This window comes from Thunnus thynnus, chromosome 18, assembly GCF_963924715.1.
Source record: "Thunnus thynnus chromosome 18, fThuThy2.1, whole genome shotgun sequence".
NCBI lineage: Eukaryota > Metazoa > Chordata > Actinopteri > Scombriformes > Scombridae > Thunnus > Thunnus thynnus.
In genome coordinates this window covers 28,282,165-28,297,921 of record NC_089534.1, presented here as the reverse complement: position 1 = coordinate 28,297,921, position 15,757 = coordinate 28,282,165, and the positions used below count along the sequence as shown (strand labels likewise).

The window sequence follows — 15,757 nt, the reverse complement described above, 5'->3', positions numbered from 1 at the left end:
AGTCTTTAAAGCTTTTTTGTTTTTAGATGCACCGCAGACAGAACCACAGAATGTCTGAGGTTCCACATGAGACATTTTTGTCGTTTGGAATATGGTTTGGAAAATGGTTGTTTGACCAAAAGACACAGCAATTTTATCGTTTTTTTTTAAATCAAAAATAAGACGTCTGTAATAGGTACCAATAAGGGAATTTGAGTCCAAATGTCACTTGAATGAGTACAGACAGAAATCATGATAAATTTTAATAATTTAATAATAAATGAGAAAAGGACTAAATCTCCATTTTGCACACCCCTCCCCTTCTCTCTCCTGACGTCACGCGGTGATGACGCGCGCGGACAGCGACCCCGGCACAGTGCGACCGAGTGCGACTCTCTTCCGCGAGAGAGAAACAACTTTCTGCCACCCTTGCTGCTGTTTAACGCTTTCATTCATGTCCGCTGACTGCAGGGGGACTGGGAACCTTTGAAGAAGTCGACGAGTCGCGTTACAGTTGGTCGTCTTTAGGGGTTGACTCCTGTTTTAACAGGGTTTTTTGGACCTCAGAGGAGCTGCAACCCATGGCTGCCAGGCAGTGACACAGCGCGGGAAAATGTCGTTGCTTCCTGTGCAATGAAGTCTTGGCGCGACATTACAGTTGTAAACAATAAGAGGACATATAACAATACGCAAACACGTAAGTCAACCTATTCATTGTTAACTCACTCAAATGTCCTTTTTATAACGCGTAGGCTTCGCAGACTCACATTCTTTGATAGATAACTAATAATATTACGTTGGTATGTTAAATATGCAGCGAACTGGGTTCAGGGTATCTGACTTAAACTTGTTGGTTAACTACAAACTTATGTCTGTATTTGTGAAAAATAAGAAAGAAACCAGTACTTAGCTTACGTTTCTCACTACATATATGGTTATATGAATGTGTCTTAGAGATTTGTGTTAGCTGAAAAATGTAGATAAAATGTCCTTCAAGAAAATACAAAAATGGGTAAGCATAGTTTTAGTAGGGTTTGCCCACCATTCTGTATTTTGTTACATCTGCTTCAGGAGCAAATTTCAGGAGAACTCTAAGCTGTGTGGGATTTCAGAGTTTAGGACAGGACTAAGTTAAGTAGATGTACTGTAAATGATAGCATGCTGAGTTCAGTGTTAAATATCAGATCGAGGCCAAGGACAATAAAGTCAAACTGAAGCATTATTCACCTAGAACATTAAGTCAGCTCAACTTATTAAAAATGTCTTTGTTTCTCTCTGCCTCACTTCAACTGTTGTTGGAAGGCTTTATTGCTCTATTCTCTGCAGCAGTGAACAAAAGAGCTCCAGCTAGCACACAGTGTTAATGAATCCTGCTAACAACACAGAAACCTTAGCTTGTCCTCTACAGACAACACATGCACTTTGTTTGCTTTGGTGTAGTGTTAATCTGTATCTGTTGGAATATGAATACATTCTTCTATTACCATATATGTAATTTTTATAGTACGTTTTCTGGGAAAAACAGTTGAGAAATTGTATAAATAAAATAAAATGATCAGACATGAAGGACATCTAATTCAGTACATAAAATGCCCATTAAATCGCAGTTCTTCATTACACTGATGTAGAATCATAAAAATCTTATATTGCCATAAAACAGTCCTGCTCATTGATTTGCAACATCGACCACAATGACCAGACTTATTAAAGGGTATTAATGGTATGGCAGAATCTCTGATTTCTATTGTCTCACAGTATGATGCTGTCCGCAGATATTATAGTGAGGCATGTTTAACTAATCTTAAAAGGACACTGAAGTTGGTTGCACTTACAAGAGACAGGATAAAATAACAAAAGTCAAAACTGAAGCTGCACATCTACAGATACCCTGAAATTTAGTCCCTAATATGGATCAAGCTCCAAAAAAACTGAATCCTACAATTCCTATAATTCAGCCAGTCTTCCAGTCATGTCTTGCTGGCATCTTTCAAACTCCACACCCCTTGTTTGTAACTCAGGCTTTCTATTATAAGTGTGTAATGTCCAAGCCCAAGAGAAAACTGTAGATCACGTGACAAAGATCTTCCAGAGTCACAGATTACATTCTACAACAGTTTTTCACAAAATGAGTTGGACTAACCATGATTCCTATACTGACCTTATGTGTAAAAATGGTGGAATGCTTCTTTAAAGATGACTTTATCAGTCTAAAAGTAATTGTGGATGAGTGAAATGGGTTTCCTGATTGATTGTGTCTTGCCTCTGCTTTCAATGTAGCTAAATATCACAGGTTAATCTTCCGCCTGTGTGAAGTAAGTTCTGACTGATTTTATTTGTAGACTGGTAATAACTATTGATTTTTACTTATTTATTTAATTATTTATTTTGGTATTGTTTTCAGATATTCCTTAAGAAAGTGAGTCAGAGATATTTGGAAGAATGGAGAAAATGGACACCAACAGTGCATCTGGTCGTAAGTATAAGGCTATTGCATTTGGATTTGTGTATTATAAAGATTTCTGTTCTGCAATAAGACTGTTATATCATGTAAAGTACAATGTAGATGTCTTTACCAGTGGCCCAAGCTGTGGTTTCCCTCCAAATTCCCCAATCACACAATGATTGCTGACATAAAGCTAAAATTCATCTTAGAAAACATTCAGATTGTGAAATATTTGCAGATGCTTTCCCAAAATGCACTTCATTTCTACAGATGAAATCATTTTTTAAATATATGGAGTGAAACATTTATATTTCCCACACATTATGTATCCCAAATAAATCTCTCTTTGCTGCATAGTGCACTGTATTTAGTTTCCGAAGTTTTATTTGAGGGGTAAAATAACTGTGCTGTATAGTCCCTTAAACAATTCCCATAATGGAACAAAAACTGTGGCATCGATGTTATATGGTTAAAAAAAACACACACAAGTATTTACTGGCAATGAAGTGATTTTGCATTAAGACTTACATGGAAAAAAGTCATGATTACAGCTGTACATGTGTGATGATATACATTTATAATATCCACAGTCTTTGTGCCCAATGTCAGTGAAGATTCAGTGGATATCTATGATGACCTGGAAATCGGATCTGGCAGCAATGCAGGTAAAACTCTTGAAATAATTCCATTTGATCTGTTACATATCATTACTAATAATATTAAAAGCCCAGATTTCTTTGTTCAATATTGATGCTGACTTTATAAATATGAATGAAAATGATCTTATTCCTTGTTCTGTTTTGGTTTATTGCAGAGAAACCCTCATCAAATCCTTCTCAGCTGAAGAATTCAATGGATCTATATGAAGAAATTGTAACAGAGGAATTACAGAGCAGAGAGTCCTCTTACACTGAGGTTAGTTGCCATGTTCTCCATGCTTCCCTTCTCACTGTTGTTCACATAGGCATTTCATATTGAAGGTGAGGCTTGAGACGAACCTGTGTTTGTTGGTGTGCAGAGATCAACATGCCTGTTTATGCTTGTTCCCAACCTGGATCTTTTGCAGAGTAAACAATGTACAGCTGTGCTATAAATGGGTGAATGTGGATTATTCTAATGAGTATATAAAAGTCACCCTATTGTGCATGTTCAGGGTTTCCCCCACTCACACAGCCTCTGCTCCTTTCCCTGTCTTTGTTTACTGGTCTTTGTCTATGCGTATTTGCTTATTTATGCCAAAAAACACAGCAAGAATCGTTAATATTCATGGCAACTTTTCCTTTGATCAATAAATTCTGATTTTATTGGTCTCAAATAAATGTTTGAATGGGAAAGTAGATCGTAGGTTCGCAGACACTCTTCAGCAAATTGAACTGTCTTCATGTGACTGAATTTTCACAAGTGTTTGTATATGAGGTAGAGTATTGTAACCCCTGTCTTAGTGGGCATTCAGCCTGAAATCAGAACTGTGTTTAAACAACACAGGAGCAAATAATTGGCCACGGCAGCACCTTGCCAGATGATGTTACATTGCAGTCCAGCAAAAGCTGATCCAGATCAACCTTTTTGGCGGGACAACCTTTTTTTCTGCTGGAACCCTCATTGGTCCTCATTTAGTGAATGGCATGAATGAAGGTCTGCATTTTCCATATGTGTAGTTGTTATGTAGGTCTGAGGTGAAAAGCAGCTAAAAGATGTCCATGTGAACAGTCTGGTGTAAATTGTCAAGTATGGGGTGAACCTTTATTCAGCATTATACATAATATTTGTGTATAAAAAGAGGTATGACAAGTTACATGTTGAAATGCTCCCATGGAGGTTTTGAAAGTTTCTGAAATCACCATGCTCTGATAAAATGCAGAGGGCTGCTGTCAGCTGGCCAACCATCTCACAGGCCCTTTCATTTTGTTTGCAGTTGAAGTCCAGATTCCAAGCAGCTCAAAACCAAATTAAAGAGTTGCGCAGAAGACTCGAGCAGATGGAGACGCAGGTTTGTTTCATTGTCCTTATTTTTTAGCTATTGAAATGATTGATTGTTTCTTATTATTAGACTCCATACAAAAGCACTGAAAATATATTTCATTATTATATATTGTTGTAAACAACGCCCAGTATCCCAATTTTTGTGTAAATGTACTCACAGCCATCAAGAGAAACGCTGTACACGTTGACGCACGAGGCACAGCAGTCAAAACTTCATTGATTATTTAAATCTCAGACACGCTTACAGCATGGGTCAGGATCTAATGTTAATTAATGTTCTGTGTTCGTCTACACAAAAGGTCACACACACAGTCCAGGTTCATACAGTGAAATTGTTTGGAGTAAAGCAGCTGCCCTCCTGATAAATCCTGAGCTCCATCAGAGCTATTTATATTTATTTCAGAAGCTAAAAGTTTGTGTGTTTCCCCTGGAGAGTTCACTCTGTCCTGTCAAGTTTATAACTACAGTTTTTAGTTTTGATGCTTAAATGTCCCACAGTATTTGCTGCAGTGACATTATTGTGTGCATTGAAACGTTTAGAATTACTGAAAGCAGCCTCTCTAATCTTTGAAAGAAATCGTTAAAGAAAACACTCACACATCAATACAACACACAGTAAGAAATCACCTGGAAAACTTGCGCTGCTCAACATAATTTAAAAGGCAATATAGCCTACAGGGACAGCTAGAGGTGGAGTGAAAGGTCCATGCGGTTGCAGGTCTGTAAGTCAGAGAAAATAATTCATTCGGGTGGGTGGCGGGTGTATGATTTATGCGTACATGCGGATTCAGATGACATCAGAGTCGATCCACGTATCACTAACATGTACCACATAACCACAATGTTTGAGGTTCCATTCTGGCCACTGACCCTTGTTGTATGTCATACCTCTCTCTCTCTCTCTGTGTGTTCTGTGTCTCTACACTTTCAACTGTCAAATGAAAAATGCCAAAAAAAATAACCCGTATTTGTTTATTTTTGGGGTTTTTTTTTTTAGAATACAGGGCTGAACACTGAGAACTACCGTCTCAAAAAGAACATCTCTGCACTTTTACGAACAGCTAGACAGGAGGTGACACGAAAAGATGCTGAGATTCAGAGGTTGAACCAACAGTAAGTGTTAATATGCAAATAATACAGACTATAACTGTAACCAGTTATATAAAAATTCCTAATATATATATATATATATATTTTTTTTTTTTTTTATTTTTTTTTTATTTTTTTTTTTTTTAAATAATTTGCTGGTACTTGTCACAAGTAGTTTGTTAATTTATATGATTTCCTAGCCACTGGACTGTAGTCAAAAAGCTACCTATGTACATACCTCCACTGATTGGATCTATGTTAATTGATTATTAAAACCATTTTCCACAGGCCAGAGGAAGGTCGGCATCATCACTCTCGTATAAATAATCTGCAGTATCAAAGTTCCTCCAGCCGGACCTCCTCAGGCAGCTCCATGAATAGGCCACCTCTTCCACCACCTTCCAGTCGTCCACCTCCTCCGCCACCATCCATTCCTCCCCCGCCTCCTCCACCACTACTGACTTCACCTCCCAGGGAGGATCATCCTCCAAAGGATCACCCTCAACCATCCAGGAAAGACAATGATAATTCCACCAACCAGGCCAGGGGCTCTTGCATTGAGACCAGAGCTTCAAAAGCATCCTCTGATACTCATTCAAAAGGTTCCTCAAGAGGAGATTGTCAAGAAGCAGACAAACAGACTGAGCACTCTGTCAGCAAATCCAGCACCAGTTCATCAACCCGACATAGTGAGTCAGACAAACACAAGTCCAAACAGAGAGAGGAAAAATATCACACTCAAAAACTATCTGAAGCAACGGATAGGAGACATAGAACTGGTTCAGATCCCAAGGATAACAAGGACTGTTATGCCTCTGAGAAAAACAGGTCTCACAAAACAGACAAAGACACAGGGCGGAGATATGACTCCAGGTCATGTAAAAGCAGGAACTACCAAAGCGTTGAGGGGCACCACAGATCAGAGAGGGCTAAAAGCCCTCCGCCAGAGATTTTACATAGTTCAGGTTCCTCTCAGGACTCAAAAGGGAAAAGTCGAGAAAGGAGACAAGATAAATCCAAAATGGTCACATCAGACTCTGAACATGGTAAAGCTCACAACTCTAAAGAGACCTACAGTCGAGATCATAGAAAAATCAAGACTAGTGACAGACACAGCATAAGTTCAGACTCAAAGGACCGGAAGAAGTCCTCTACAAATCAACATGCTGAGCGCTGCAGAGAGTCCTCCAAAGAGAGGGAAGGGGATAAACTTTCTAAGGATCATCAGAGGAAGGAAGAGAGGCGACGTGAAGATGAAATTAGCAGAAAGCATAAGAGGAGCACTGTGTCAGAGACGAGCAGAGAACATGAAAAACAGAGATCAAAAGAATTAGACCATGCTAAAGTTGATGCCCATAGCAAGGAAAGACCAGAAAAGACACACAAGGCCTTAAAAAGAGTATCCGAAGATCCAGATACAGCCAAAAAAAGCTCTGCGGAGGAAAATATTCCAAACAGGAAACTGTGTTTCATGGAAACCTTGAATCTAACCCTTTCACCAATTAAGAAGCCATTATTGCCCATCGATGGCAGCCAGGATGACCTCACACCAGTGGATAAGGTAGTAGAAAACAGTCCAGATGATGAGGGTTCACAGCCTGATGTTGAAGACATGTGTGTCATTGATGAACTAGAGGGCAGTGAGTTAGAAGCCAGGTTGGAAGATGTTGAAGAGCGGCCTTCTGATTTGGACAAAACTCCAACTTCTGAAAAGACGCATAAGAAGTGTGATGAAGATGTCCAGGAAAAGGACAAAATCCAGAGAGAAACACCTGTGGCTGACAAGCAGCTTGAAGACAATTCAGTCCAAACTACCTCAGCACTTAGCCACTCCCCTGATACTGCAGAGAATCAGATGACTGCACATCACACACCAAAATCATCAGAGAGCAGTTCTCTAAAGAACAAAACCAAGTTGGCCTCAGCCAGCCTGGTAGATGGACCTGAGCAACTGGAGGCTACTGATGGTCTCAGTGAAACATCTGGAAGCATTAATGAACAGCACACAAGAAATTCTTTACAAAAAGTAAACCGTGGAAATAGTACTGATCAGTCTGTTACTGTTACAGAATCTGTTGTGCTTGATTCGAGTATGGAACTTTCTAAAAGTGCAGTACCGCAGAGCCTCTCTCTGGATTCAGTCACAGAAGATGCCGTCGTGTCAGACGGAGGGGGAACACCTGTTTCTAAAGACAAGACCAAAGTCAGAAGTGAGCAAATTTCTCCCACTGTTCTACCAGTGGACTGTCAGCAAGAACCGTGTCCTCCCGCTTCATCCAGTTCCGCTCACGAGAAAGATGCTCTTCATATGCAAGATGGTCTTAAAGATGCAGATCCTGTATCTAGTACAATAAGCCTGGAATCACTTCCACAAGAAGGGCTGAGTTTGCCTGAAGCGATTTACGTGTTAACAAGGACAAATGAAGATGACAGCAGTAGCATTGCAACTGAGCCCAGCTCTTCCACTGGCTGTATCGGTGTGTCAAAAGTCAGCAGTACAACAGAGGAGACAGCCCTGCCAGAGAAGTACAGTGACCTCACTTTCACACCAAAGAAGAGCTTCGGTCCCGGCAAGAGTCATGAGAGTAATGCTGAGCCTTCTAGCTCGATGCCATTAGTTCATGATGAGGACTCCATGATGCGCACACTGAGCAATCTGAAGAGAATGCCTGATGCCATAAGCCCGCTGAGGAGCCCAATACGGATAAGCAAGAGAAATCATTTCCATGTTCATGGCAAGCCTGGTCATGTCAAAAGTCTTCAGAAAGGTAATGTTGGCCTGACAATGTCGCTTTAAATGTTATGTTCATATAGAAGAACAGAGTGGCTAATAGGTTTTTTATGCCTGTTATGTGTTTTTGTCAAGCTGATATCTTTTTTAAGATGGTTACCTTTTGGTAATGGTTGAATTCAGAGGTTATCTCGACAGACTACAATCTCAAACTGAATTATCTCATTTTCGTAAGATGACAGAAAGAGGTCATACTTTTTCTTATGGTGTTTAATCCAGTTAGATGGGCCTTAGAACACTGCCGATTTAGATATTTTAGGGATTAAAAATTCAGACCAAAATGTATCAGCCAATATTCATTTTCTTACATGAACACATAATAGAAACAATATAATACAATGTAATTGTAATATAATTTTGGATTGTGTGGTCAGATTTATACAGCCATCCCTGTATTCAGTCAGTGTTACCTGAAGGATTCTGGGGATGTTCTAGAGAAGCAGACAGACTGCTTTACAATAACTCTGATCAGAGTCACTGTTGTAAATGGACCTGCTGTACTGACGTTAGTCAGCTGAGTCCAACTGACAAATACCAAACCCCAAGCCTCTTCACCCTGCTGCAGACTGTATTGTGTAAAATGTGTCCAGCTGGTAATTACCAAATTACCTTCAGCCTCTCATTTAACTGGTACTGTTTGCTCTCTGTGTGGTGACTGTTTCCTCTCATATCCACCTGACTGTGACTGCAACATTAGCCTCCACTTTTCCCAACTTATAAACTTCAGTGTTTAATTTTTTTACAACATTGCGACATCCTGCTTTGATTAATTAGCCCAACACAAACATACACTGTACTGATCAATCAATCATTGTCACCAGAAGTGATCTTGGCGTGACTTGTCTCATAGTTAGTAATAGTAGATAGAATGTTGTGTAGCACCTGTGCTCTTTTTCCTTGAACGTTTCCTGTTATCAGACCATCTCCACACTACTCAAGTTCCTTTTTGAAAAAATACCGTCACAATACTGCAGAAAAATATCATTAACGATACGATATGGCACATCCCTACTCACTGCCAGAATTGATATCAATGAACACTTTGACAGCAAATGAATATGCACCCATGAATGTGTAAATGTGTCTGTTTGAAACTGTTGAATAGTTTATAGAGGCAGCAGCTGGAGAACTAGTAGACTGCTAGAGCAAACCTAAGCAGATCAGTGTGTAACTGACATCGATATACCCCAATGCCTCCAACCAAGGAGGTAATAATATGTAAATTACATCAAGTACTGTCATCGTAGCCATGTCTCCTCAGATGGTGGTGACTGTTAATCATGTTTCCTTTTCTCTTTAAATATTGAGTGATGGGACTCATTAATACAAGATCCACATCATTACAAGATGGGAACCTTATAATAATAATGATGCTAATGACTTAGGATCTAATATTTAATCATAAATATTAGACGCTAAGTCAAAACGTCTATATAATTGCACTGGGTATCGATACTGACTTTCTGAATCAATTCGATTCACAAGGTCCTGATTCGATTTTCAATTCAATTCAATATCAATTGATCAGGGATATTTCAGTTAAAATACCAGTTTTGCTTGGATATGAAAGAGATTCTCAGAGATCTAATACTGTTGTACAAGGAACCATCTAACCTGGTGCATTATTAAAAATATTAATATTTATATGAAGAATTAACCCCACAGCAGTTACATTAATGTCCTTTTTATTCAAGGTGACCAACACACTACAACAGTCAACACAATATAGTACAGGTCTACAGCTTATACAGTCAGTGAGTGTTGACACAATATTTCACCTCCATTTTGCACATCTTATGGCTTTGCTTTTGTCCAGCTCTTCTCTGTTTACATAGTTTTTAAATCTCAAATGCAACCAGACTTGGCGATGCCTGCAGTGGAGCAGCCCCCGCCATGTTTTTGATTAAACTGAGGTTCAGCAAGATCGTTGTGCAAAAAACCAAAGGCTGGCCACACGAGACCAGCAGGGTTTAAGCTTCACCCATCCATGGGAAAAAGTATATATTAAAAGATTGATCTCACGATTTTATGAATCAATATTACATCATTCAAATGAAAATCCATTTAAATTGGAAAATCGTTTTCTTTCGGGGTTTTTTTTGTTTTGTTCTGTTTTTTTAACCCAGCCCTACTATATAACATCTTTTCTATCTCTCTCCTGTGCAGAATTCACCACTACAACTGCTGATGTCAACTCAAAGAAGTTGGATGTAAACAAAGAAAACAAATACCCAGGTTCTCCTTCAAAACATGATACACAAAACCTGGACAAGGTATCCGACCTGCCTTCAAGTCTCTCTGACACTGAACTGGAGGAAGGAGAAATTTTAAGCGAAAGCGATGAAACGACCGCAATTTCTCCTGCTCCTGCGACCAAGAGGGCCAAGTTAGTGCGTCCTGTCAGAAAAAAAGCAAGTCCCAAGTCTGTGTTAAAGAGGAAATCTGAAGAAAGGTCTGTTGCTTCAAAAGAAATGACTGAAACAGCAGGTGCATCGACACCAAGCCCAACTACTGGTAGTAAGAGTCGTTTTAAAACAGTTTGCCCTGCAGCAAGCAAAGCTTCTTTTTCCACTATAGAAGAAGTAATGGAGACATTTAAATTGGTTCGCTCTGAAATCCGAAAAAAGTACATGAAGCTTCATAAAACGTTTCCTAAGAAGAGCTTCTATGGTGTGATGGAGAATTTCCAGGAGTCTTTTTTAGAATTTGTGGACGGTGCCCATTTTGGTCAAATATGCAGTCAGGCAGTGGAGCTGAAATCCAAGCTGAAGAAATTGGTCGCGTCTGTGTTTAGCAAAGTAGCAGATAATGGCATCGTGAAACGCATCTTTGAACAGCAGGCAGTCGATCTGAAGCAAAAGTTGTGGGACTTTGTAGATGTTCAAGTTGACTATTTGTTCAAGGACATTTACACAACACTGAAGAGCCTTTGCAAACCAGCAAGAACTCAGGCTGAGGACAAGAGGGCCAGCGGAAATGAGAACATGTCTAGACAGCCTCCTGCTAAGAAGCCACAGTGTCAACAGAAGGATGTACAGTCTCCTCCAGCCAGCCTGAGTCGTATCAAGCCTTGTGCTGTTGTGCCTTACAGAACAGGCCTCGGAAGCAGAGGCAAAGATATCAGAATGACTCGTGTAGAAAAAGAAAGTAATGTTGACCAGCATCCACCAAATTACCGAAATTCACAAACCGTGGTCAATTTCCTTCCTACTAAAATTCCTTCAACTCCAGAGAAAAATCACATGGCTTCTTTGGTTGTCTCTCAAAATGTCTCTTTGCTTGAAAAAACTGACTTTGAACTGCTCACTGAACAGCAAGCTTCCAGTTTAACATTCAACCTGGTGAGAGACTCTCAAATGGGAGAAATCTTCAAGTGTCTCCTGCAAGGATCTGACTTGCTGGAGACCAGTGGAATCACCGGAGACAACACCGCCTGGTCCCTCAGTACTCCAAGGAAAGATGGAGAAAGACTCATTAGCATAACCACTCCATCTAAATTTGACTCTCCATCTAAACTGCTTTCCCCAACAAAATTTGATACTCCCTCCAAACTTATCACTACATGGTCAAGCATTTCACCTCGCAAGGTGTCGTCTCCACGGTCCAAAGATCAGGTCCCGCTGAATCCAGCTTTATTTGATGAAAGTTGCTTGCTAGAGGTGCCATCAGAGAGTCGAGCGATGCTGCAGTCCAGCCTTGCTTCACAGAAGTGTTATTCCATTCTAGCTGAAGATCTGGCAGTCTCCCTCACCATCCCATCACCCCTCAAGTCCGACAGCCATCTCAGCTTCCTACAGCCATCCAGTATGACCATTATGTCCACTCCAGACAGCGTCATTAGCGCGCACATAAGTGAGGACGCTCTGCTGGATGGTGAAGACGCTACCGAGCAGGACATTCACCTCGCCCTCGACACGGACGACTCCAGCTGCGGGTCCAGCAGCAGCGTGGCCTCGGAAGTAGCTGCCAGACCTTTCATGTTCAAGCCAGACTTGCCCATGCAGGCGCTAGTGATGGAGAAATCCAATGATCATTTCATCCTGAAGATTCGTCAGGCAACCCCAAGTGCAGATGTCACTCTTACTGCTGATGAGAGCTTAAGTCAAACACTAATAGAAGAAGAGCAGCAATGTGGAGAACACGATGTGGCAACTCAGGAAAGTCAAGCAAAAGCTGTGTTGTTGGACAAGTCGCAAAAAGACAGCAGTCCCTGCAATGCTATGTCCTCAGAGAACAGTCTCTCCAACCTCACCGGACGCTCTGGGATGTGCCAGGCTGCCACCGGTGCTGATAACTATCTCACTGAAGATGAGAACTCAACACTAAGAAAAGATCTATCCCACAAAAAAGAGGATAGGTCAGCTCAACAAAGTACCTCAAAAGGTTGTTTTCCAGTGGGGTCAGTGACATTGTCTGCATCTCCAAAAACTCGATCTAAAACAACTCCTTCAGATAACAGTTTGCACAATGTTTCTCAAAGCTCTGATCATTCATTTGGGCAGATCAACCAAGCAACCACCAGAGGAGGTGTTACACTCACAACTGATGAGATCGCAAGTCAAACACACCACAAAGGTGAAGATACGCAAGTTCAACAAAGTCCCTCAAAAACTCTTTTGTCTGAATCACAGAAAATCATCAGCCCCTCTAAAACTGCCTTGTCAAATAACAGTCTGCATCACCCTGCTGGAAGCTCTGAAACATATCAAAGGAGAAAAGTATCACTGTCACATGTTTCAGACTCAGACAGAGATGAAACGGAGGTGTCAGAGTCAGAGAGAAGTCTCACCATTGCAGAGGATGCAAGCAGCACACCAGAGAAAGACCAAAGGGATCATGAGAGAGGACGAAAACGGAAGAAGCACCAAGAGAAATCAAAAGTGAAGCGGTCCAGAAGGGAGCAAGAGGAGTGTTTGGAAGAGATGATGCCTGACTCAAAGAAAGATGATAGTGAATCCAAATCCTCATCTTCACCTCTGTCCCCCAACAGTCTCTCTGCCAAGAATATCATCAAGAAAAAAGGCGCAGTGGTGATAGCATGGACCAGGTCAGTAGCTGACGCAGTATTTTGTCCCGTCTTACTTACTTTACTTTATTAAAGTAAATGATGCCAACTAGGTCAAACACAGTCAGACTTATGTTGTTTCTTTTTTTCCTCCCTTCTTTTGCAAACACTTGATGCATGAGGGAATTAATTTCCCAGAAATAGCTCCACCACTTCAAACCAGAAATCATTTTTAGCCTTACGAGAGCCCAGAGGATGAAAAAATTCATTTTTTTGCAAGTTACAAGTAATTTCCAAATCTTGGTGTTAAAGCCCCAAGTCCAACAGATTTTCAGCTTTGATTTTCAAGTCATAAACAAGTTCTCATGCTCTCCTAACCACATGAAATCTCATTAGAATCTTTCACAACAATATAATTGCAACAGTGATAAATAGTTGGACGTATCTGATTTAATTCTGACAGTGAGAAGAATGATTGATATCAATCTCATGTCTATGTGTTATTTTATAATATAATATAATATAATATAATATAACAGGCTCATGGCTATGGCTGAGCACCCAACTATCACAGGTTTGGTGCTGTTTACCATTTACAGGACATGGTTAGCCTAGCTTAGCATAAAATTGGTAGCAGGGGTAACCGGCAAGCCTGGTTCTGTCCAAATTTCCAAAAGTCACCTACCAACATAGATAAGCTCACTGATTATCATGTATTTCTTTTGAAGGGCTGCAAACAATGATTATTTTCATTATTGATTAATCTGCACATTTTTTTCTCATTGTATCGTTGCTGGTTTATGATTTCCCAGAATCCAAGATGTTATATTCAAGTTGCTTGTTTTATCCAACCAACTGTCCAAAGCCCAAAGATATTTAGTTTACTATTATATATGAAAAGGAAAAGCTTCAGATCTTCACATTGTAGAAGGTGGAACCAGCAAATGTTGAAATTAAATATCAATTATCAAAATAGTTGCAGATTAACTTTCTGTCAGTTGACTACTCATTTCAGCTCTGCAGTTTGTTCAATCTGTACACAAACAGAACATGTAAAAAAGCCTATTAGCTCAAAACCTCCTGGCTATCTGTAGGCACCGATTTACAACTAAATGAATGCAAGTGAACAATTTAGCAGAAATGTCGCTGGTTATTCCTACAGGTGTTCCTGTAAAGACTTATGGCTGAGTATGTGTATTCTGTTTGTTCCAGAGATGAAGATCGAGCTATTCTTATTGACCTGAAAACAAAAGGTGCTTCACGTGAAACTTTCTCTGCCCTGGCCGAAAAGCTGGATAAACCATCAGAGCAGGTAAGTTCACAGTTGTAGTTACAGTGTGTGACATGCACACGAATGCTCGATGACTGTACCTGCTATACTGAAGGAAAATACACTGACTCTCAACTGTCCTTTTCTCAGATCGCTCACAGATTTCACCAGCTCATGAAGCTTTTTAAGAAGCAGGGGAAGATGGACACCTGATCTCACTGACTGTCCGCTTGATGTTTTGTTCTGAAAACTGTTCTTCTATCAGAGCATTTTTACACACATACTGTAGCACCAACACAGGTAGGCTGCTGTTAATGTGACATGGTGCAGGAAGAGGTGAAGCCCTGCATACTCTGACCAGGTCAGTTAAGTAGAATGAAAATACCTCAAAATACCGTCAGACAGTGGTGAAGGTATTTTGTTTCAGATGTTGAACTGTGCCTGTTTGAAAATAAGTCAAAGTGTGAAAAATAAGAATTCAACAATACTGACTGAAAATATTGATATGAACGGTGAAACATCCACATAGTGAAAATCCAGTAAACATCACTGTTATTGGTGATTCACCTCCACGGCAGCAATCACTACTTCAGTATCGGTACTGTATATTATCAGACGTTGGTTCCTTACTGAAGTTTGGTTCTTATGACATAAAACTTTTCCTCATCTACATGCTTTCTTTTCTCGACCTCTGCAGATATGAAAAGCTTCAAATATCTTGGTCTCAACTTCATCTTATATCTAGTCCTAAACATGTGTTTTTCTCAAAACAGTTGGGAAAACTGTCCTTGAGCTGGGATAATTCCAGGTTCCTGGGCTTCTCTTAAATCAAGTGACTTATTTAGTTCCTAACATTACTGGAGGCTCATGGGAAACAACTTGAAGTATCACCCATCTCTAGATCTTGAGCTATGGGACTGATATTTTGGGCCATTTTAATATAATTCTATTAGTGATATTTTGAATCTAATTTTAATGGAAGTATTTGATTGGGGGGGAGGGGGGGGTGCTTGATGTGTTTGAAGGTTATTACAATGTTTACATGTCCAATTCATGTACAGGACAGTTACCTCTGTTAATACAAATTTAAACTTTTGATGTGTGGGCCTCAATGATATTTTGTTTGACTTATCATATTGCTTATAAATAGCATAGAATGCAATATTGTGAATATTGTATATAATTCTTTACTGAAAA

The 15,757-nt window shown here is 40.0% G+C and overlaps 1 protein-coding gene across 1 annotated transcript; it reads left to right on the top strand.

Moving 5' to 3' along the window:
- Positions 1–322: 322 nt before the first annotated feature.
- On the top strand, positions 323–15,755 carry LOC137168978 (CASP8-associated protein 2-like). Its single transcript, XM_067571896.1, has 10 exons — positions 323–676; positions 2,381–2,452; positions 3,013–3,087; positions 3,237–3,337; positions 4,338–4,412; positions 5,403–5,518; positions 5,783–8,262; positions 10,452–13,332; positions 14,503–14,602; positions 14,711–15,755. Exons 2-10 carry the CDS (start codon positions 2,419–2,421, stop codon positions 14,771–14,773), a joined length of 5,925 nt encoding a protein of 1,974 aa, XP_067427997.1. The 5' UTR covers positions 323–676; positions 2,381–2,418; the 3' UTR covers positions 14,774–15,755.
- The last annotated feature ends 2 nt before the right edge of the window (positions 15,756–15,757 follow it).

What these genes read in the sequence shown, in the direction of transcription:
- LOC137168978 (XM_067571896.1), top strand. Translation starts at nt 2,419, where the DNA reads ATGGAGAAAATGGACACCAACAGTGCATCTGGTC. An exon ending in TCGAGCAGATGGAGACGCAG is followed by an intron (nt 4,413 to 5,402) that starts GTTTGTTTCATT and finishes TTTTTTTTTTAG; the next exon opens with AATACAGGGCTGAACACTGA. An exon ending in TGTCAAAAGTCTTCAGAAAG is followed by an intron (nt 8,263 to 10,451) that starts GTAATGTTGGCC and finishes TCTCCTGTGCAG; the next exon opens with AATTCACCACTACAACTGCT.